This window comes from Canis lupus, chromosome 16 (assembly GCF_011100685.1).
Source record: "Canis lupus familiaris isolate Mischka breed German Shepherd chromosome 16, alternate assembly UU_Cfam_GSD_1.0, whole genome shotgun sequence".
NCBI lineage: Eukaryota > Metazoa > Chordata > Mammalia > Carnivora > Canidae > Canis > Canis lupus.
This window is the reverse complement of record NC_049237.1, coordinates 34,526,250-34,548,038: the sequence shown is the minus strand read 5'-3', so window position 1 is coordinate 34,548,038 and position 21,789 is coordinate 34,526,250. Positions and strand designations below refer to the sequence as shown.

At 37.9% G+C, this 21,789-nt stretch overlaps 2 protein-coding genes across 4 annotated transcripts in view; one reads left to right on the top strand and one right to left on the bottom strand.

The window, feature by feature from the left end:
* GTF2E2 (general transcription factor IIE subunit 2) overlaps positions 1-21,789 on the bottom strand; it is an 80,314-nt gene that overhangs the window by 48,583 nt on the left and 9,942 nt on the right. The gene's annotated exons all lie outside the window — the stretch shown is intronic.
* On the top strand, positions 3,567-13,155 carry SMIM18 (small integral membrane protein 18). The gene is made up of 3 exons (XM_038560182.1): positions 3,567-3,647; positions 12,185-12,240; positions 12,628-13,155. Exon 3 carries the CDS (start codon positions 12,665-12,667, stop codon positions 12,959-12,961), a length of 297 nt encoding a protein of 98 aa, XP_038416110.1. The 5' UTR covers positions 3,567-3,647; positions 12,185-12,240; positions 12,628-12,664; the 3' UTR covers positions 12,962-13,155.

Below are 21,789 nucleotides of genomic sequence, written 5' to 3'. Positions count from 1 at the left end.
AACATGGATGCTAAAAAGGGATAAGAGTGTGAAACAAGGAGCAATCTGAACAGAAGATAATTTGTTTCAGAACTTGTATCATTTTGTTGCATTTTATAGGCAGAAATCCTAATGCTACCATGAATAACAAAAGCATTCTATTAGTCAGAAGGAGGAACAGTTTAAAAAAAAAAAACCTCATAATACTAGAAAAGTATTTCAGGGGCAGCCCAGGTGGCTCAGCGGTTTAGCGCCGCCTTCAGCCCAGCGCCTGATCCTGGAGTCCCAGGATTGAGTCCCACGTCAGGCTCCCTGCATGGAGCCTGCTTCTCCCTCTGCCTGAGTCTGCCCCTCTCTCTCTGTGTGTCTCTCATTAATAAATAAATAAAATCTTAGGGCAGCCTGGGTGGCTCAACGGTTTAAGCGCCTGTCTTCGGCCCGGGGCGTGATCCTGGAGACCCGAGATCGAGTCCCACGTCAGGCTCCCTGCATGGAGCCTGCTTCTCCCTCTGCCTATGTCTCTGTCTCTATCATGAATAAATAAATAAATAAAATCTTTAAAAATAAATAAATAAATAAAAATAAATAAAATCTTTAAAAAAAAGAAAGAAAAATATTTCTGAAGTATACATCCTATTAGCAAATCATCAACTCAGATTATTATAAAGTTCCCATGCAGCTGCTGATCCACAAAGGAAGAGGTTAAATAAAAGGTGGGGGTGAGGGAGAGTAATCTCTGGCACCAGTTTGGTAATAACAAAAGAATGCATTAGAACAATGCAGTCAAATGTAACAATTGTCAGAGATCCAAAAGAATAGCTTTTAGATGGCAACATAATACTTCTTAGAGATTAGTTTGTGAAAAGGCTTCACTATATGCTTTCTCTTGAGACTAAAATGAGATTTGATTTGCAATTTTCCTTCAAAAAGCACTGTTACAATTTTGACACCTGAACTGGCACATTATAGCTTACTATGTTTCCAAAAATAATATTATGGATGCCTTACAAGTATGCTTTCATATTCATTATTTCAATTATGAAATACTACCTACATGGTTCATTTTCCCAAGGTGTTCAGGACATTTCAACAATAAAAGTAACTAAAAGAGACTCCTAGGTGGCTCAGTGGTTGAGCGTCTGCCTTTGGCACAGGGTGTGATCCCAGAGTTTGGGATCGAGTCCCACCATCGGGCTCCTTGCAGGAAGCCTGCTTCTCCCTCTGCCTGTCTGTGCGTCTCTCATGAACAAATAAATAAATCTTTAAAAAATAAAAATTTTAAAAATAAGTAAATAAAAGTAACACTGGGGAGGCCTGGGTGGCTGGCTTAGTATCTGAGCCTCTGCCTCTGCTCAGGTGGTGATCCTGGGGTCCTGGGATGCAGTCCTGCATTGGGTGGAGCCTTGCTTCTCCCTCTGCCTATGTCTCTGCCTCTCCTTTTGTGTCTCTAATGAATAAATAAAATCTTTTTAAAAAATAACACTTACTGAACATTTATTATTTGCTAAGTGTCATGCTAAATATCTGATTTTCTCATTTAATTCCTCCAAAAAATCCTACTTAGGAAGTATCGTTGTCCCCTTTTAAACCTAAGAAAAGTGAGAGCAGTGCTCGCTTCGGCAACACATATACTAAAAAGAAAGTGAGAGCACTAAGTAGAGGAATACAGTTTCAAATTCGTTTGTAAACAGTGTGATACTGCCTGTATAAGAATCATTAGTCTTTAATATAATACAGACTATTTCATCTGAAACTGGCTACTATTTTGTCAGAGTATAAAAATTCATAAATGCAGATTTAATGTTTTCTTGTTTAATTTAGTAAAATATTGTTTATCCTATACTCTTATATAAACAACCAACTGGAAAAACTATGAAAAGCAGATGACACTATGTTAAGGATAGGCACTATACAAATGCTCAATCATGAACTACATGCAGTTTTAGGTATCATGGAGTCTTGAACATTTATTTCAATGACAGGCAGAGTAAATACTCAGTAAGTACTAGCTGAATGAATAAATGAAGATAGTAAGAATATTCCTATGTACCCCTTTATGGGCCTAGAAACAATATGCTAATTTGTAATTTTTTTAAAATAATGTAGTAGCACTGGGTGGCTCAGTCGGTTAAGTGTGGGACTCTTGATTTTGGCTAAGGTCATGATCTTGGGGTCCTGGGATCGAGCCCCACACTGGGCTCCTGGTTCAGCATGGAGTTAGCTTGAGATTCTTTCCCCCTCCCTACCCCTCTGCTCCTCCCCTGCTTGCACTCTCTCAGTCTTAAAAAAAAAAAAAAAAAAAAAAAAAAACTATAAAATAAAGTCTGCACAGCAAGCATTTACTCAGTCTACTGTTGCTCTAATAGCCACTTTATAATTTAAAACCTCGATTCTGTTATCTTGAACCACAAACAACTCTAAATAATAGAAGACAGAATAAAAAATATTCTAGTTTCAAACATTCATTGAGGATTCTTGTCATTTTTAAAAATATTTTTAAAATTTTTTTTGAGGGGTGCCTAAGTGGCAGAGTCAGTTGAGTGCCAATTCTTAGTTTCAGCTTAGGTCAAACAATGATCTCAGGGTTGGAGAGCCCTCGGGCTCCGTGTGGGCTCTGCCTGACATCATCTCTCCCTCTCCCTTCGTCCCTCCCACTCATCCTCTGTCTCTCTCTCTCTCTCAAATAAATCTTTATAAAAAAAATTTATGTTAGTTTCCAGTATACAACACAGAATTCAACTTCTCTATAGACTATGCTATGTTCACCACAAACGTAGCTGCTATCTGTCATCATACACGATTATAACATTTTTTTTTAAAGATTTTATTTATTTATTCACAAGAGACACAGAGAGAGGGAGAGACATAGGCAGAGGAAGGAGCAGGCTCCCATTTGGGAGCTTGATGCAGGGCTCCATCTCAGGACCCTAGGATCATGACCTGAGCCAAAGGCAGACACTCAACCACTGAGCCACCCAGGCGTCCCTGATTATAACATTATTAACTATATTCCCTATGCTATACCTTTTATTCTCTTTTTTACCATTTAAATTTCACACACTGCTTTTTAATGTCAATAGTATATCTACCAAAACTAACCCTCTCCCTACTAGTAGAACTGAAAACCTTCTTTTCCCTTAGAATTTCTCTTAAATCAAACCACCACATAGAAATAATCACTTCCAGAGGGCAAGATTTATACAACACAAGTATGGAAAGAAAATATCATTTATGAGATTTTATGCCCACTTCCTAAAGGAAGTATCAAGCTGGTAAACCTGGACTGTTTGTTTCCTAGGTTACTACCTCTCTCGACATTACCTTTTAGCCTGAGCAGTGAAATATTCACTGAAGGATCCAAAACCTTACCATTAAACATTAAGGAATCATCAGTTTGTTACTAATTCAAACTCCTTTACAGAAATTTAGCTTAAGGACAAAAAATAAGGCAAGAAAAAGAGGTGACAGTTGATATCCCAGACAGCTCTATTCAAGTTTATGAATGATTTACATTTAAGGGTGGCAGGACTTAATGCAAATGAACGAAGAGGAAACTGTCAGCTGCACTGTGGTTCAACCAATAGAAGCACAGCTCCATCTTGGATGTGCACTGGACTGCATTACAAACAGACGATACCATCGCTTCAACAGCAGCCTTCAGACAAGAGGTAGGTTTATACAATCTTTTTCATTTAGTAATACATGTCCTTATGATGTAATATAAAAATATTTTACCATAAAAACCAAGCAGAAAGCTTTGTTCCTATAAAGATCAAAAAAAGCAATGTATTCATTTCACTGCTTGGTAGGATTTTATTATGAAAATGTGAAGACTGCCTGTGCTATTTGATAAGCACCCTTGCCATCTGTGCCTTATGGAAAATTCATGAGATTTTCTATGAACCTGATCTATATCCAGACCTCAGAGTAAGCCATAAGCATTTAATGTTAAGTGGTTACTTGCTAATTTATTTTCTCTGAGCTATTTCATTTCAGCAAATTGGTCTGCCTTAACAAAGGATTTTTCTTAAAGAAAAATCTAGACTAAAAACGAATCCTGGACTAAAGCTTTCTGATTATATGTGCAAATTGTATTGGCTGGTAAAAAGCAGTTACTTAGAGGAAAGTTTGTTATATTTTTTAACAAATACAGAAAATAGTTCAAAACGGTTTATTTGACTTTGAGTGTAGATGCAAAGAATGCCGAGAAATTTTAATGACTGTGATTTATAAAAAGACCATAAAGGTACCGTTATATAGGCTGCATTATCCTATAACCAGAGAGATCATTTGCAGAGCTTCAGACTTTCCTAACATTTTACCTAAAATAATTTCTTATAAATATTAAAACCTGTATTTCTGTAATATACAAGTCATCCTATTATTAAATGATAACCTTCTTAAATAGCCTTTCATTTTTTATATGCCACAGAAATGCCTATAAGCATATATATTTTTAAAGATTTTATTTATTTATTCATGAGAGACAGAGAGAGAGGCAGAGACACAGGCAGAGGGAGAAGGAGGCTCCATGCAGGGAGCCCGACGCAGGACTGGATCCCGGGACTCCAGGATCACACCCTGGGCTGAAGGCAGGCACTAAACCGCTGAGCCACCCAGGGATCCCCTAACCATATTTCAATATAATGTTAAAATTATTCTCCAACTGATTCCTCAAAATAAACACCGATTAAGTCTTTTTGATAAATTGCATTTTAAAATAAAAATAGGTTTTAAGAAGAACTGGTTAGGGAAGAAGGTATAGTACCTTTCAACGTAGGTAGTAAGATCACTTTCATGGCTCAGAGTAACTATTCATGTCCACTAAAAATTGTACAACTACTGGCCAAATCTCTAATTTTATAAAGAGTTGAGCATAAAAATATAATTATGTAGAAGATCCTAGAGTTCCAGGGTATTACTCAGACATATCAACCTAAAGATCCAACTTCAGACCTTTTCTTTGCTGATAAATCTATTTAAATTTTAAAAGATTATTTTCAAAACTTTTATTCCTTCTATTTCTTATTCAGCATTAAGTCAGCATGACCAAAGCATACCTTACAAAGCCCAAAGGTTGCTGTAAGAAGATATTAGAGCTCTCCAAGTTCAGAACAATGAGGCTAATTACCTAGAAAATATTCCTGCTTGCTGTACAAAGTATGGGAGCCAAAAAAAAGTCTCAGATAAAAACAACCTTGTCAAATAAAACTGTTAACTTGGAACTGAAATTTCAGGTAAACTCTAAACAGAAAAACCTCTACCACCCCCATTATTAGCACTATAATCAGGCTACATCTTTCTGATATATGTAGAGTTAGCACAGATGTAGTAGGTTCATTGCTTTTTCACCTGACTAAACGCTTGGTGCATCTCAGTTCCAGGGCCGGGTGAGCTGCTCTATATTTAAAGGCCAATATCATTAATTGATCATATTTCAAAGTGGTGTGTTTAAAAAAGCACTAGAGAATTCAACTCAAGGGCTTTTACCTTAATTAGAGCAAAAGCATAATTTTATTCTGATCTGACAATTCAAGGTTCCAGAAGTTTTTTTGTTCCAGAAGTTTGTTTTTTTTTTAAGGTTTTATTTATTTATTCATGAGAGAGAGAGAGAGAGAGAGAGAGGCAGAGACACAGGCAGAGGGAGAAGCAGGCTCCACGCAGGGAGCCTGACGTGGGACTCCATCCCGAGTCTCCAGGATCATGCCCGGGCTGAAGGTGGCGCTAAACCGATGAGCCACCCAGGCTGCCCCCAAAACAGTTTTAAGTTCTGTCTCCATAAATATTTCACTAGGGCCTTCTGAAATGGGAGGAAAAATAGGTGAAGAGAATATATCAAAAATAAACTTTAAAATATATATATAGGGGCAGCCCAGGTGGCTCAGCGGTTTGGCGCTGCTTTTGGCCCAGGGCCTGATCCTGGAGACCTGAGATCAAGTCCCACATCGATCTGCATAGAGCCTGCTTCTTCCTCTGCCTGTGTTTCTGCCCCTCTCTCTGTCATGAATAAGTAAAAAAATTTTTAAAAATATAATTATATATAATTATATATATATTATATATATGGTATTTAACACTCCCCATTTCTGTAATGAAATTTTTTTTTTTTTTTTTAAGATTTGAGAGCACAAGTGAGAGAGTGAGAGCACGAGTGGAGAGTGAAGGACAGGAGAGGGAAAAGCAGACTGCTTTGAGCAGGGTGCCCAATTCGGGGCTCGATCCCAGGATCCTAGGATCCTGACCTGAACCAAAGGTGGACACTTCACCAACTGAGTCACCCAGGTGCCCCTGTACTGAAAGTTTAAAGGGGATGGTGATCCAAAAACAGTATACAATCTATTTTTTTTTACCAGTCTTTTTTTCATAAAGCATGCTTATAGCAGGTATTTGACAGAAACTTACAACTTAATTTCAAAAATAGTCTTAGAATATGAGAAAATCCTAATATCATCTTCCTGCATGTCTAATTGTGTCTACTCCATCAAATTAAGTTTTAGATTTTACCCTTAATTTAGCACAAAAAATTGCTAGCTCACTGTACATAAAAAGAATAAATCACGTTAAATCTAAGGTACAAAATGACTCCATATTGCAGGGTTTACTTTTTTCAGATATGCCCAGAAGCTAACTAAAGAGTGAATGTTTTGAGTTGTTTATCAGTTATCAATACACTCACATAAAAGGCAAACTGTCATCATTTACAACCCAAACTGTCATTTACGACATGTGTATATACTCTTCCTTAAACTGCTTAAACATTTTTTTGCTTTTTTTTTTTTTTGCTTAAACATTTCTAATCAAAATGACAGTGTTTACAGATTCTAGTTTTAATTTTTTAGAAGTAATCCAGAAAACTCAATAAATGTTTTAATAGATATTTAACACAAATAGATATATAACACAATAGGTACATAAAACCAAGGCAACAAATACTTTTAAAATATATTAGTCCAGGGCAGCCTGGGTGGTGGCTCACCAGTTTAGCGCCGCCTTCAGCCCAGGGCATGATCCTGGAGACCCGGGATAGAGTCCCATGTCAGGCTCCCTGCATGGAGCCTCCTTCTCCCTCTGCCTGTGTCTCTGCCTCTCTCTCTCTCTGTCTCTCATGAATAAATAAATAAAATCTTAAAAAAATAAAATAAAATATATTAGTCTGGATTTTGGGTAAGTACTATATTCAAATAGTTCAAAAACTAAAATATAACAAGATATATCTTGAGAAATCTCACACAGATTCCCTGCTTCCCAGCTCTACTCTCCAACCAACGCCACAAGTAATCATTGTTATTAGTTTCTTGTATATCTTCTTCCAAAACTTTTGTGCAGATACAGCAAATAAAAAGGTATATATTTCCCCCCTTTCTTATACAAACTGTCCTGTGTCTTGGGTCTTTTCACTTAACAGATCCTAGAAATATTTTTTTTTTAAGATTTTATTTATTTATTCATCTGAGACACAGAGACAGAGAGAGAGGCAGAGACACAGGCAGAGAGAGAAACAGGCTCGATGCAGGGAGCCTGACGTGGAACTTGATCCCGGGTCTCCAGGATCACACCCTGGGCCAAAGGCAGCACTAAACCACTGAGCCACCCAGGCTGCCCTCCTAGAAATCTTTCAGTATCATTACACAGTTATCTCACAGTAATAATCAATTGTATGGATACACTATACTAATTTTAACCAGAATAGTTCATTGATAGGTACAAGTTAACTTCAAATAACTGAATTTTGTTTGTGTCTGTCCACCTTCTCCCTTCCCTCCCTCCATTTTTTCTGGGGGAGGGGGGGGAGTGAGGCATGAGAGGGCTTGAAAATTTTTTAAAAAGTTCACTTGTTTCCCAAAAATAAATAGAATACTGGGGCACGTAGGTAGCTCAGTTGGTTAAACACTGACTCCTTGTTTTAGCTTGGGTGATCTCAGGGTCATGGGATCGACCAGAGAGAGGGCTCCATGGTCAGTGGGGAGTCTCCTTGGGACTCTCTCTTCCTCTGTCCCTCCCCCACCCAATGCTCACACTTGTGCACTCTCTCAAATACATCTTTTTAAAAAAATAAATAGAATGTAAAGTTAAAATTTTAACTAATTCACTTGCACCTCAAAAATAAATAGAACAAAGTTTCTTAAACCAACTTTCTGGTAATTTTAAACTTTTATTTTGAAATCGAAACTTAGTCTTTACAATTTCTCCTCAGTTTTAAAGTCAATACAAATGAATAAAAAAAAATAAAATAAAATAAAAAAAAATAAAGTCAATACAAATGAGAAATCCCTACTCATAAAAAGCTAAAATACAAAGTAATAACTCCAATATAATTTCAACGAAGTATGAGTTATAGATTTATATAGCCAATTACCATGAGAAAAGAAACAAAAGTTTGATATGTTAGGGAGACAGTATTAATGAAGCTTTTAATTTTTATTTAAAATCATAATGTAAAGAAAATAAAATTACAAGTTTCTGAAATCAATAATGAAATGACATTTTAAGTTAACATTAATTAATAAGGCACATTAAACTAATTTTTAAGATTTATTTGAGAGAGAGCACACAAGTGCACACATGACGGGGTAGGTAGTGAGAATCCCAAGCAGACTCCCCACTGAGCACACAGCCCCACTAGAGGCAAAATCTCACAACCTAAGAACCAGGTATCATGACCTGACCCAAAACCAAGTCAAGACACTAAACCCACTTAGCCATCCAGGTGCCCCTACATTAAATTAAAGGACATAATGTGGGAGGAAATCCCCAGATTTTAAAAAGGAATCAACCTAGGGCACCTGCGTGGCTGGCTCAGTCAGTAGAGCATGTGACTCTTGATCTCAGGCTTGTGAGTTCAAGCTCCACACTGGGTGGAGAGATTACTATAAAACAAAACAACAAAAGAATCAACCTGAAAAGCCTTAACAGAAAGTCTAACGAATATTAAGCATTAATGCTGGAGAGGTCCTAGGTTAGTCCAGGTAAAATTATAAGGTACGCCCTCCAGTGATTCTTCCCATGCTTTCTACCTACCAATATAATAAATGGCACTGTTCTCACATTCCTCAAGATCCTATTCTTCCTCTCCTCCTCTATGTGCTTGGTCTCTCAAAAAGGACCTGAAACTCATTCACACTGAAGTAAAAATAACTAACAATGTGTGCTACCCTTTCCAGGAGTAGCGTATTTTTGTTGTACTAAAAAATTTTAAAGGAGTTCCAAAGCTGAGTATTTTTTAGGCATTTGCAAGTGTGTACACACCCATCACTACCCTGTGATGAAGGCTGGTCAAAAGGAACTAACATTCTCTCCATTTGAGTTGGTTACTAAGGGTTACATGACTACTTGGGTGTGTGGTGATTAAAATCAGAGGCAGAAACACTGCAGAAGCTGGACAAGTGGACTATCAGGACATCCACATTAGACTTGAAGGGGCACCACTTACAGTGTATTCTACGTGAATGGCACCTTACAATACAATATGAATGGTGCTCCCTCGAAGGATGCAACATAGCAGCCCTTCTTTCTATAAAAATGCACTAGGAAGAGAAAATGTTTAGGAAAGAAAAGGGTAACTCTAAAAGGCTAGATCCCCAAACAGTTTGAAAACACTGTAATATACTGGGAAGTTCCTCACATACCAGTGTTCCGGACAATATATTTTTATATGTCCCAGAACTAATAAAAGCAATTGATTCAATTACTGTCCATTAGTCTGTTGTCCCTCATTTCAAGATGAAGGATCACCACAAACCATGAAACTGAAGGATTCTTAAATTCAAAAAGAAAAAATGAATTTAAGCCTTACTTCTGGCCTCAGAGCATTAATTTAACCCTCAAAATACAAAGAAGAAACCAAGTCCATCCGGAGAGGTGAAGTTACTTGCCAAGCAAATGTGATTTAAGATAGAAAACAAAAACCTTTGGAGAGCCTGGGTGGCTCAACCAGTAGAGCATGTGACTCTTGGTCTTAGGATTTTGAGTTTCAGGCCCCATTGTCGGGCAGTTTATACTTAAAAAATAACACAGAAAACAAAAACCTTAGAAAATATTAACTTACCGACATCAAAGTTTTAAAATTACATTTATAAAGAAGACAAATTGAAGGAATTATACTGTTATGGCTTTGGTTTTCTTAAGTCACTTTTTCATTTTTGGTGTGAAAATGATACTGTGGTTATATTTAAAAACAGAATTCTACCTTTTAAGAGATATACACTGAGTTATGTCTAGATGAAGTGATGATGTCTAGGATTTGCTTCAAAATAATCTACAGGTGGAAGCAAATGGGTGGATGTATAGATGAATTAATAAGTGAAGCTATGTTTTGACCATATAGGGAAGGGCTCATCATACTCTTATCTTTTAAAGGTTGATTTATTTATTTCTGTTTTGATTTGGCTTCTACTCAGGCCTTCTCAGCTCTTCATTTTTTTTTTTTTTTAAGATTTTATTTATTTATTCATGAGAGAGAGACAGAGAGAGAGAGAGAGAGGCAGAGAGAGAAGCAGACTCCATGCAGGGAGCCTGATGTGGGACTGGATCCTGGGTCTCCAGGATCACACCCTGGGCTGAAGGCGGCGCTAAACCATTGAGCCACCCAGGGATCCCCCATTTTTTTATTTTTAAATATTTTAATTTAAATTCAATTTCATTAACATACACTATAAAGATTTATTTACTTACTTTGTGGGAAGAGAGAGAAAGCACAAATAGGAGGAACAGAGGGAGAAAAAAATCCCAAGCAGACTCTGCGCACTAAGCACAAAGCCCAATATGCAGGGCTCTCAATCTCACAATCGTGAAATCAATATCTGAGCCACAATCAAGAGTCAGATGCTTAACTGATAGACCACCCAAACATCCCACTTTTTTTTTTAAAGATTTATTCTAGAGAGAGCGAGACTATGCATGTGCAAGCAGGGGGAGGGGCAAAGGGAGATTGAGAGGGAGAGAATCTCAAGCACACTCCTTGCTCAACATAGTCTCCACATGGGGCTCAGTCTCCCCACCCAAAACCAAGAGTCAGACGGCCAACTGACTGAGCCACCCAGGTGCCCCTCATTATACTCATACTCTTCAACTACCTTTAAGTTTCCTTTAATTGAAATATACACACACAAATATCGCCATTTAGAAAACTATTTGATACACATTTATAAGAATGAATGAAAACCTAGTAAAGCAAACTGACAACAGTCATTGAATTAAGGAAGTGGAACTTCTTCCTCTTATTTCCAAAAATTTCTTAGTATAAAAGCATCTTATAATTTCTTAAGTTTAAAGGATATTTTTGAAAGATCAAGATAATAAAATCTTCAATCTCATTTAAAGGCTAACAAGCATGAGGTCAAAAGAGTAAATCTTAATGCAAGAATACTAAAACTTGGGCAAGCAGTTTAGCGCCGCCTGCAGCCCAGGGTGTGATCCTGGAGATCTGGGATCAAGTCCCACGTTGGGCTCCCTGCATGGAGCCTACTTCTCCCTCGGCCTGTGTCTCTGCCTCTCTGTCTCTCTCATGAATAAATAAATAAAATCCTTAAAAAAAAAAAAAAAAAAAAAAAAAAAAAAAAAGAATACTAAAATCTTAACTCACTGGTTAATTTTGTAAAATGGAATGATAATTTAATAATCAATATACCTGAGATAAATATACTGATTTAAAATACTCATTTCCGGGGGCAGCCCTGGTGGCGCAGCGGTTTAGCGCCGCCTGCAGCCCGGGGTGTGATTCTGGAGACCCGGGATTGAGTCCCACGTCGGGCTCCCTGCGCGTGGAACCTACTTCTCCCTCTGCCTGTGTCTCTGCCTCTCTCTGTCTCCCATGAATAAATTAATTAATTAATTAATTAATTATTTTTTAAAAAATTCATCTACGGGATGCCTGGGTGGCTCAGTGGTTGAGCATCTGCCTTCGGGTCAGGGCGTGATCCCAGAATCTGGGACCGAGTCCAGCATCAGGCTCCCTGTGAGGAGCCTGCTTCTCCTTCTGCCTCTGCGTATGTCTCTGCCTCTCTGTCTCTCTGATGAATAAATCAATCTTTAAAACATCTCCATACCCCATTCATCTATATAAAACAGTTAATACTATCATATACATAACAAAAAAATCCTAAGATTAAGGTCTTTTCATAGGCAACTTGAACTTACTCTGAAAACTGTCATTATTTAGCTTTTCTTTCTCTAAGGTTTTTCACTTAGCCACTATTTCCTGATTTAGGTCACCTGTCCTCGAAGTTTTAAGGACTGGAAATAAAAATACACCGAGCCAACAAGGTAAGAAGGATCCACAAAGGTAATGAGAAAAGCCTTGTGGGGGGGGGGGGGGGTAGAATAGTGTGAAGAACACCACCTTAAAACACTAAGATTTTTTTGTAACCCAATTCAGCTTCTTTTTCTGCTTCTATTAGCATTAATTTCTGTTCAGAAATCTTAAACTTACATATTTGTCTAACAAATGATACACATAAAAATATATAGTACAGTTTATAGGGTACACTGCCATAAGATACAGAAAAATTCAAAATACCATTTGGGCATTAATTCTGGCAGAAAACAACTCACATTACCTATAAAAATTTAATAACAAACCTTTGTACTGAGACTTGAATTGACAAATCTTTAGACTTTGGTTACATTTATTCATTTTCTACCTTTGTACAGATTCAAAAGAGAAATAAAAGAAGTAGAATCCCTAAGAATGGCCTCCCTAAGCTCCAGCCTCTGGAATGAAACCACTACATCTGTTTATCAGTACCTTGGTTTTCAAGTTCAAAAAATTTACCCTTTTCATGATAACTGGAACACTGCCTGCTTTGTCATTCTGCTTTTATTTATATTTACAGTGGTATCTTTAGTGGTGTTGGCTTTCCTTTATGAAGTGCTTGACTGTTGCTGCTGTGTAAAAAACAAAACTGTGAAAGACTTGAAAAGTGAACCTAACCCTCTTAGAAGTATGATGGATAACATCAGAAAACGTGAAATTGAAGTGGTCTAGAACTCTACCTAGGATGAACAAATCTCTGGAAACAGCTTTCAACTACTGAGAAAAAAGGAAAATTTTCTGAGACAAACTGTTGTTATGAAAATTGACTCTGAATGATTAAAAGATTTCTAAACGAAGGGAAAAACAAGTCAAATATGCACTTTCTGTGTGTGTATCCCTTTCATTAAATGTACAGTAAAACTTTACAAATGTGAATAAGTTACCAATTTACTTAAAATGACAATTCAAAAACTAAATAAAAGATCCCTAGATTTCAATAGTAAACAACAAAAGGTAAGCCAGAAAACATAAGCGAGATCAAATAACTCTGACCTAAACAAACCATGTGGACTAAAAAATGAATTACCCTCCGTATTTTGGTAATAAAAATGCTATTTAAAAGGACTACCTAAATCCAAAATAAAATAATTCCCCTTATACGTAAAATCCCTACTTATTAAAAAGCAGTTATTTTCTAGTTTACAGGACAACTTATACATTTTTTTGAAAATTTAGTTTTATGTGGGGATTAGTGTGGGGGAAAAAGTCTCAAAATAGAAAGGTAGTAAGTATACTTGCATATAAATCTCATAAAACTGACTTACTGTTTAATACGAAACACATGGTATAAGAAGGGCAAGGCTATTTTCTTTTTCTTTTTCTTTTTTTTTTAAAGATTTTATTTATTTATTCATGAGAGACACAGAGAGAGAGAGGCAGAGACACAGGCAGAGGGAGAAGCAGGCCCCATGCAGGAAGCCTGACGTGGGACTTTATCCCGGGACTTCAGGATCACACCCTGGGCCAAAGGCAGGCACTAAACCGCTGAGCCACCCAGGGATCCCCAGCAAGGCTATTTTCAAAATAAAACTTAACTATGGGATCCCTGGGTGGCTCAGCGGTTTGGTGCCTGCCTTTGGCCCAGGGCATGTTCCTGGAGTCCCAGGATCAAGTCCCACACTGGGCTCCTGGCATAGAGCCTGCTTCTCCCTCTGCCTGTGTCTCTGCCTCTCTGCCCCGCCCCCCCATCATGAATAAATCTTAAAAAAAAAAAAACTTAACTAGTATACTCCCTAAATTATATTTCCTGAGCCTATTCTTTCATTTTGCTGCTCATATTCATATTCTCAAGGGCTAAGGTACCCAACGCAGAAAAGATAACAACAATAACAAAAAAGTGAAAAACAGGACCACAAAACATGTTAAACACTGCAGTTTTATTTCTTGGAATAACAAGGGCTGTGCAGATATAGTTTATAATCCTAATGCTATTTTGCTACCATCCATGAACAAAACTAAGCATGCTCTTAACCACTACAACTGCCCTTAACCAGAAATATCATTCCTGGGAATTCACCCTGAGAAACTAGTTCGAAAGGAAAAGGCTCAAGATACAAAGAGATATCTAAAAGCATTACTCAAAAATAACCAAAAATGGAAATAACAGCCTTTAAATATAACAATGTAGATTATTAAGAAGCTACTGAAAATTAAGGCACAATAAAAAATATCTGATATATGAAGTGAAAAATACATATCTATGGGGATCCCTCAGTGGCTCAGCGGTTTAGTACCCGCCTTTGGCCCAGGGCGTGATCCTGGAGTCCTGGGATCGAATCCCATGTCAGGCTCCCGGCATGGAGCCTGCTTCTCCTTCTGCCTGTGTCTCTGCCTATCTCTCTCTCTCTCTCTCTCTCTCTCTCTGTCTGTCTCTCATGAATAAATAAATAAAATCTTAAAAAAAAAATACATATCTAGGGGCGCATGGGTGGCTTAGTCAGTTGGCTGTCTGACTCTGGTTTCAGCCCAGGCTTTGATCTCTTGGGTCTCAGGACTTGATTTCACAGGTTGTGAGGTGGAACCCCACGTGGGGCTCAGCAGGGAGTCTGCTTGAAATATTCTCTCTTCTACCCTTCCCCCAGCTCTCCCTCTCTTTCTCTCTCAGATAAATAAATCTTAAAAAGAAAAATACATATCCATCATTTTAAACTTAGAGAACCTTGTCAGGGGATCCTTGGGTGGCTCAGTAGTTTAATGCCTGCCTTCGGCCTAGGGCGTGATCCTAGAGTCCCAGGATCCAGTCCCATGTCAGGCTCCCGCATGTAGCCTGCTTCTCTCTGTGTGTCTGCCTCTCTCTCTCAGGATCCAGTCCCACATCAGGCTCCTGCATGTAACCTGCTTCTCCCTCTAACTCTGCCTCTCTCTCTCTCTCTCTCTCTCTCTCTCATGAATAAATAAATAAAATCTTAAAAAAAAAAAAAAGATAATGTAACCAATTTTCAAAGTACTTGTGAAATGTGGTATACAAAATATTTTTGGTAACAGGAGATATTCCAAGCACTGTTAAAACCACATTTTCAGGAACGCCTGGTGGCTACGTGGTTGAGCGTCTGCCTTTGGCTCGGGTCATGATCCCAGGGTCCCGGGATCGAGTCCTCCATTAGGCTTCCCTCCTACTTCTCCCTCTGCCTGTATCTGTGTCTCTCATGAATAAATAAAATCTTAAAAAAAAATAACACATTTTCATAAATGGCAAACTTTGGAGTCCTTGCCATAAATGAGAAGCATACAGATCCTTTAATTACTAAATTTCTTGATAATGGACACTACTAACTTTTCCCTATGTAGGCTGTAATTTAACCACTCAACAAACATGTATCAAGTCCTTCTATGTGTGAGAGATTAGGTTACAATGGCAAACAAGTAATCATGTAATTACAATGACACACAATAGCTTTGTCAGAAATAATGAGTGCTATGGGAATCAAAGGCTAAGCTCTGAATTCAAATAGGAAAGTAGAAATAATAGGACTTTTAAGCTCCAACCTAAAAGAGGATTAGAAGTTAGCCTAAGGAAAGAGAAGCTAAGAAACAATATTCCATCAAGAGGACATAATGTGGGCAAAGGTCAAGAGGCCAAAGGGAGTAAAGCATGTTAAAGGATCTCCAGGCCAGTGTCGCAGGACAGAGTATAAGAAAAAAGTGAGATATGGGTATAAAAGGAACTGGAGACTAGATCATGCAGGGCATGCAGACAGCAGGAAAAGATGGACTTCATGTGAAAAGTAATGATGATCAGGGATGCATGGGCGGCTCAGTGGTTGAGCATATGCCTTTGGCCCAGGGCGTGATCCCAGGGTCCTGGGATCGAGTCCCCATATCAGGCTCCTCTTCCTCTGCCTGTGTCTCTGCCTCTCTCTGTGTCTCTCATGAATAAATAAAAAAAAAAAAAAAAAAGGAGGAGAGGAGGGGAGGGGAGGGGAGGGGAGGGGAGGGGAGGGGAGGGAAAGGAAAAAGGATAAAGGAAAAAGGAAAAAGGAAAAAGGAAAAAGGAAAAAGGAAAGGAAAAGGAATGACGATCAGCTTTAAACAGTCACATCATCAGACTGTGGATTAGAAAAATCACTGCTAGGCAGCCCCGATGGCGCAGCGGTTTAGCACTGCCTGCGGTCCAGGGTGTGATCCTGGAGAACTGGGATGGAGTCCCAAGTCAGGCTCCCTGCATGGAGCCTGCTTCTTCCTCTGCCTGTGTCTCTGCCTCTCTATGTCTCTCATGAATAAATAAATAAAATCTTTTAAAAAATTTTTTAAAAAGAAAAATCACTGCTGTAGAGAGATATCAAGAAGTTAAGCGAGGAAACCCTGTAAGTACCTAATCAGGCAATCAATCCACTGATAGTGACCCAATCAATCTAGGGTAGTACGGCAATCTTCAGTGTTTATATCCAGTATTTCCAGCTCTCCCTTTTTAGAGAACTTGGAACTCCTTGTGTCTGGGTACAGCCCTGTGACTAGCTCTAGAAAATGAGTTGTGAGAGATAGTGGTGTCTCCTCTCCAGGCAAGAGGATGTGAACTGCCAGGCAAGATCTTCAAGTTCTTTTTCCTGCTGGCACTGAAACCAACAACTTTTGAAATATCAGATACTCTATGAGTCTGGGTCCTTTCAGTGATTATAAGGAGCTAACATCTTTGCCAACAGATGATAAACACGTGGTATGAAAGAGAAACAAATCTTCGTCTTTAAGCCACTGAAATTTTGTAGTGTTTAAAAAAAAAGAAACCCACAGACCCAAATTCATGTCACTTTGACCAAGTTCCAAAATTGGTGCTTAAACTCCTAACTCTGGGAAACGAACTAGGGGGGGTGGAAGGGGAGGAGGGCAGAGGGTGGGGGTGACTGGTTGGAGGGATGAGCACTGGGTGTTATTCTGTATGTTGGCAAATTGAACACCAATAAAAAATAAATTTATTTTTAAAAATTGGTGCTTAATATAACACAATAGTTACAGTTCCAAACTCCCTCAGAAAAGTAGGCACACCTAGGTGGCTCAGCAGTTGAGTGTATGCCTTCGGTTCAGGGTGTGATCCTGGGGTCCTGGGATCAAGTCCCACATCGGGCTCTTTGCATGTAGCCTGCTTCTCCCTCTGCCTGTGTCTCTGCCCCCCCCCCCCTCTCTCTCTGCATCTCTATGAATGTATAAATAAAATCTTTAAAAAAAAAAGGTAACAGTCTAAGACTAAACTCAAAATAAGAAAAAAAGGAAATAATGGTGACATAGAAATAAATAAAATAAAAAATAGAAAAACACAAAAGAAAAATAAATGAAACCAAAGTTGGCTTTTTGAAAAGAACAAATAAAACACAAACTCCTTCATCAGAAATGAAGGTCGAGAGGAATTATCATTACCAACCTCACAGAAATCAAAGGATTCCAAGAAAATATTGGAAAACTTTAGACAATGTAGATAATGAAATGGGCAAACTCCTAAGAGGATACAAAACACCAAAATTAACTCAAGAAGATAACAGATAACCCGAATTTCTACAAGAGCTTCCCACAAAGGAAAGTTCTAGCCAAAATAGCTTTACTCGTGAACTCTACCAAACATTTAAAGGGAAAATTATATCAAACCTTCACAAACTCTTCCAGAAAACAGTAGAAAAGGGAACACTTTACCAATCATTAGGCCAGAAATACCCTAGTGGGCACCACAAGAAAACTATACAAATCATAAACCTCATGAATATAAACACAAAATTCCTATACAAAATACCAGCAATCTGAATTCCATACCTCATATCATAACGAAGTAGGATTTATTCTAAGAATGCCAGATTGGCTTAACATCTGAAAATCAATTAATGTAATATTAATAAAGAACAAGAGCAACATGATCTTCTCAATAAATGCAGAAAAAGCATTTGACAACATCCAATATCCATTTAAGATTAGAAACTCTCAACAAACAAGACGTAGACAGAAACTTCAACCTGATAATGGACATCTACAAAATCTATGCAGCTAAGATCATACATAAAGGTGGAAGATTGAATGCCTTTCCCCTAAGATCAGGAACAAGGGAAAGATGTTCACGCTCACCATCTGTAGTCAACATCATATAGTCCAAGGAGGAAAGGAGGAAAAGAAGGAAGGGCATTCCAAAGGCATTTGGAGATCCCTGGGTGGCTCAGGGTGTGGTCCTGGGGTCCCAGGATCGGGTCCCGCATCAGGCTCCCTGCATCGAGCCTGCTTCTCCCACTGCCTGTGTCTCTGTCTCTATCTTTCATGAAAAAATAAATCTTAAAAAAAAAAAAAAAAGTCATTTGGAAAGGACAAAGTAAATCTGTCCTTCTTCACATATGACATAATCTTGTACATAAAAAGATCCTACAGAATTTACACACAGAACTAGAAACAATGAACAAGTTCAGCAAGGTTGTAGAATACGAGATCAATGTACAAAAAACTATTGTATTTCTGGGGGACCTGGGTGGCTAAATATCTGCCTCACTCTGGTCATAATCCCAGGGTGTTGTTCAGCAGAGTATCTGTTTTGCCATATGCCCCTCCCCCATTCATACGCTCTCTCTCAAATCTCATTAAAAAAATTATTTTAAAAATCTAGGGATCCCTGGGTGGCGCAGTGGTTTAGCGCCTGCCTTTGGCCCAGGGCGCGATCCTGGAGACCCGGGATCGAATCCCACGTCAGGCTCCCGGTGCATGGAGCCTGCTTCTCCCTCTGCCTGTGTCTCTGCCTCTCTCTCTCTCTCTCTCTGTGACTATCATAAATAAATAAAAATTTAAAAAAAAAAATAAATAAAAATCTATTGAGGGGATCCCTGGGCAGCTCAGCAGTTTAGCACCTGCCTTTGGTCCGGGTCTGATCCTGGAGTCCTGGGATCGATTCCCGCGTCAGGCTCCTGGCATGAAGCCTGCTTCTCCCCGCTCTGCCTGTATCTCTGCCTCTCTCTCCCTCGCTCTATGTCTATCATGAATAAATAAGTAAAATCTTTAAAAAAAAAAAAATCTATTGTATTTCTATATACTAACTAATGAATAATCCAAAAATCAAAGTGAGAAAATAATTTCATCAACAATAATATTAAAAAGAATAAACTACTTAGGAATAAATTTAATAACATAAACATAGGGCAGCCCCGGTGGCTCAGCAGTTTAGTCCAGGGCAGGATCCTGGAGACCGGGGATTGAGTCCCACATCCGGCTCCCTGAATGGAGCCTGCTTCTCCCTCTGCCTGTATCTCTGCTTCTGTCTCTCACGAATAAATAAAATCTTAAAAAATAAAAAATTAACATAAATGTAACACTTATATATAAAAACTATAAAACTATAAAAAAAGAAATTAAAAACCTAAATTGATGAGAAGATATCCATGTTCATTGCCTGGAAGACTTAGTATTGTTAAGATAGCAATTCTCCCCAAATTGATTTATAGATTCAATGCAATCCCTATAAAAATCACAAATAGGGGATCCCTGGGTAGCTCAGCGGTTTAGCGCCTGCCTTCGACCCAGGGCGTGCTCCTGGAGTCCAGGATCAAGTTCCCCATCAGGCTCCCTGCATGGAGCCTGCTTCTCCCTCTGCCTGTGTCTCTGCCTCTCTCTCTCTCTCTCTCTCATGAATAAATCTTTTTAAAAAATACTAATAATTAAATAAAAATAAAAAAAAAAACATGGATGCCTGTGTGGCTCAGCAGTTGAGCATCTGCCTTTGGCTCAGGGCATGATCCTGGGGTCCCGGGATCGAGACCCACCATCAGGCTCCCTGCATGGAGCCTGTTTCTCCGCCTGTCTAAATAAAATATTTAAAAAAATAAAAATAGGGATCCCTGGGTGGCACAGCGGTTTGGCGCCTGCCTTTGGCCCAGGGCGCGATCCTGGAGACCCGGGATCGAATCCCACGTCGGGCTCCCGGTGCATGGAGCCTGCTTCTCCCTCTGCCTGTGTCTCTGCCTCTCTCTCTCACTGTGTGCCTATCATGAATAAATAAAAATTAAAATTTAAAAAAAAAATAAAAATAAAAATAAAAATAAATTTAAAAATATTTTTAGGGATCCCTGGGTGGTGCAGCGGTTTGGCGCCTGCCTTTGGCCCAGGGTGCGATCCTGGAGACCCAGGATCAAATCCCACGTCGGGCTCCCGGTGCATGGAGCCTGCTTCTCCCTCTGCCTGTGTCTCTGCCTCTCTCTCTCTCTCTCTCTCTCTGTGACTATCATAAATAAATTTTAAAAAAAAATTAAAAATATTTTTAAAACCATATACACACAATGATATCACTTTATAACTACTAAAATACCTATAATCAAAAAGACAAGTAATAACAAGATTTACAAGAATGAAAAAAATAGAACCCTCATGCACTGATGGTGAGAATGTAATCAAAAAGACAAGTAATAACAAGATTTACAAGAATGAAAAAAATAGAACCCTCATGCACTGATGGTGAGAATGTAAAATGTAAAATGGTATAGTCATTTTGGTAGTTTCTTAAAAAGTTAAACATATAAAAAATAAAATAAAATAAAATAAAATAAAATAAAATAAAATAAAATAATAAAATTAAATAAAATAAATAAAATAAATAAAATAAAATAAAATAAAATAAAATAAAATATCAGTTAAACATAAATATACCACATGACTCAGAAGTTCCACTCTTAGGTACTCTATCCAAGAGGGAAAAAAAGTGCACAAAAAAGCTTGTACATTAATGTTCATAGCAGCAGCACTATTCATAACAGTCAAAAAGAAATAATCAAAATGTCCATTGACTGATGAAGGGATAAACAAATTGTAGTATACCCATACAATGGATTACTTGCCAGCAATAAAATAGAATGAAATACTGACACATGCTACATATAGATGAATCCTGGACCAAAAAAATACCAGCAAACTGAATCCCACAATAAATAAAAAGAATTATACACCACAACCAAGTAGGATTTATTGCAAGAATGCAAGGACTGGTTTAACATCTGAAAAACCAACTAATGTGATATATATCATGTTAATTGCATAAACAACAAAAAAGAACACAATCATCTCAATAAATGCTATATAAAAGAAGCCATACACTAAAGACTACATATTGTTCAATTCCATTTATATGAAATATCCAGAAAAGGCAAATATACAGAGACAGAAAGTAGACTATTGTTTATTAAAAAAAAAGACTTGTTTATCTGGGGCAGGGGTGGAGACAAGAAGCGACTGCAAATGGGTGCAAAGGATCTTTTGGAGATGATGGAAATGTTCTAAAATTCAATTATAGTAATGATTGCACAATTCTGTAAATTTACTAAAAATTTTTTAATTGTACACTTTAAACGAGTGAACTAAACAGTATACAAATTAAAGTTAATTTCTGAAAAGGTAATAACCTAAATTCTACCTTTAATACAAGACTATTAACATCTTAAAAGCTATATATTCTCTTATCATTACATTCCCTTATACTTAACAGTGTTTAACAATAAATACGGATGGATGTTGGACTAAAAAATGAACTTGCCATGACTAAATGGTTTTCTGAAAAA

What these genes read in the sequence shown, in the direction of transcription:
- SMIM18 (XM_038560182.1), top strand. Translation starts at nt 12,665, where the DNA reads ATGGCCTCCCTAAGCTCCAGCCTCTGGAATGAAACCACTACATCTGTT.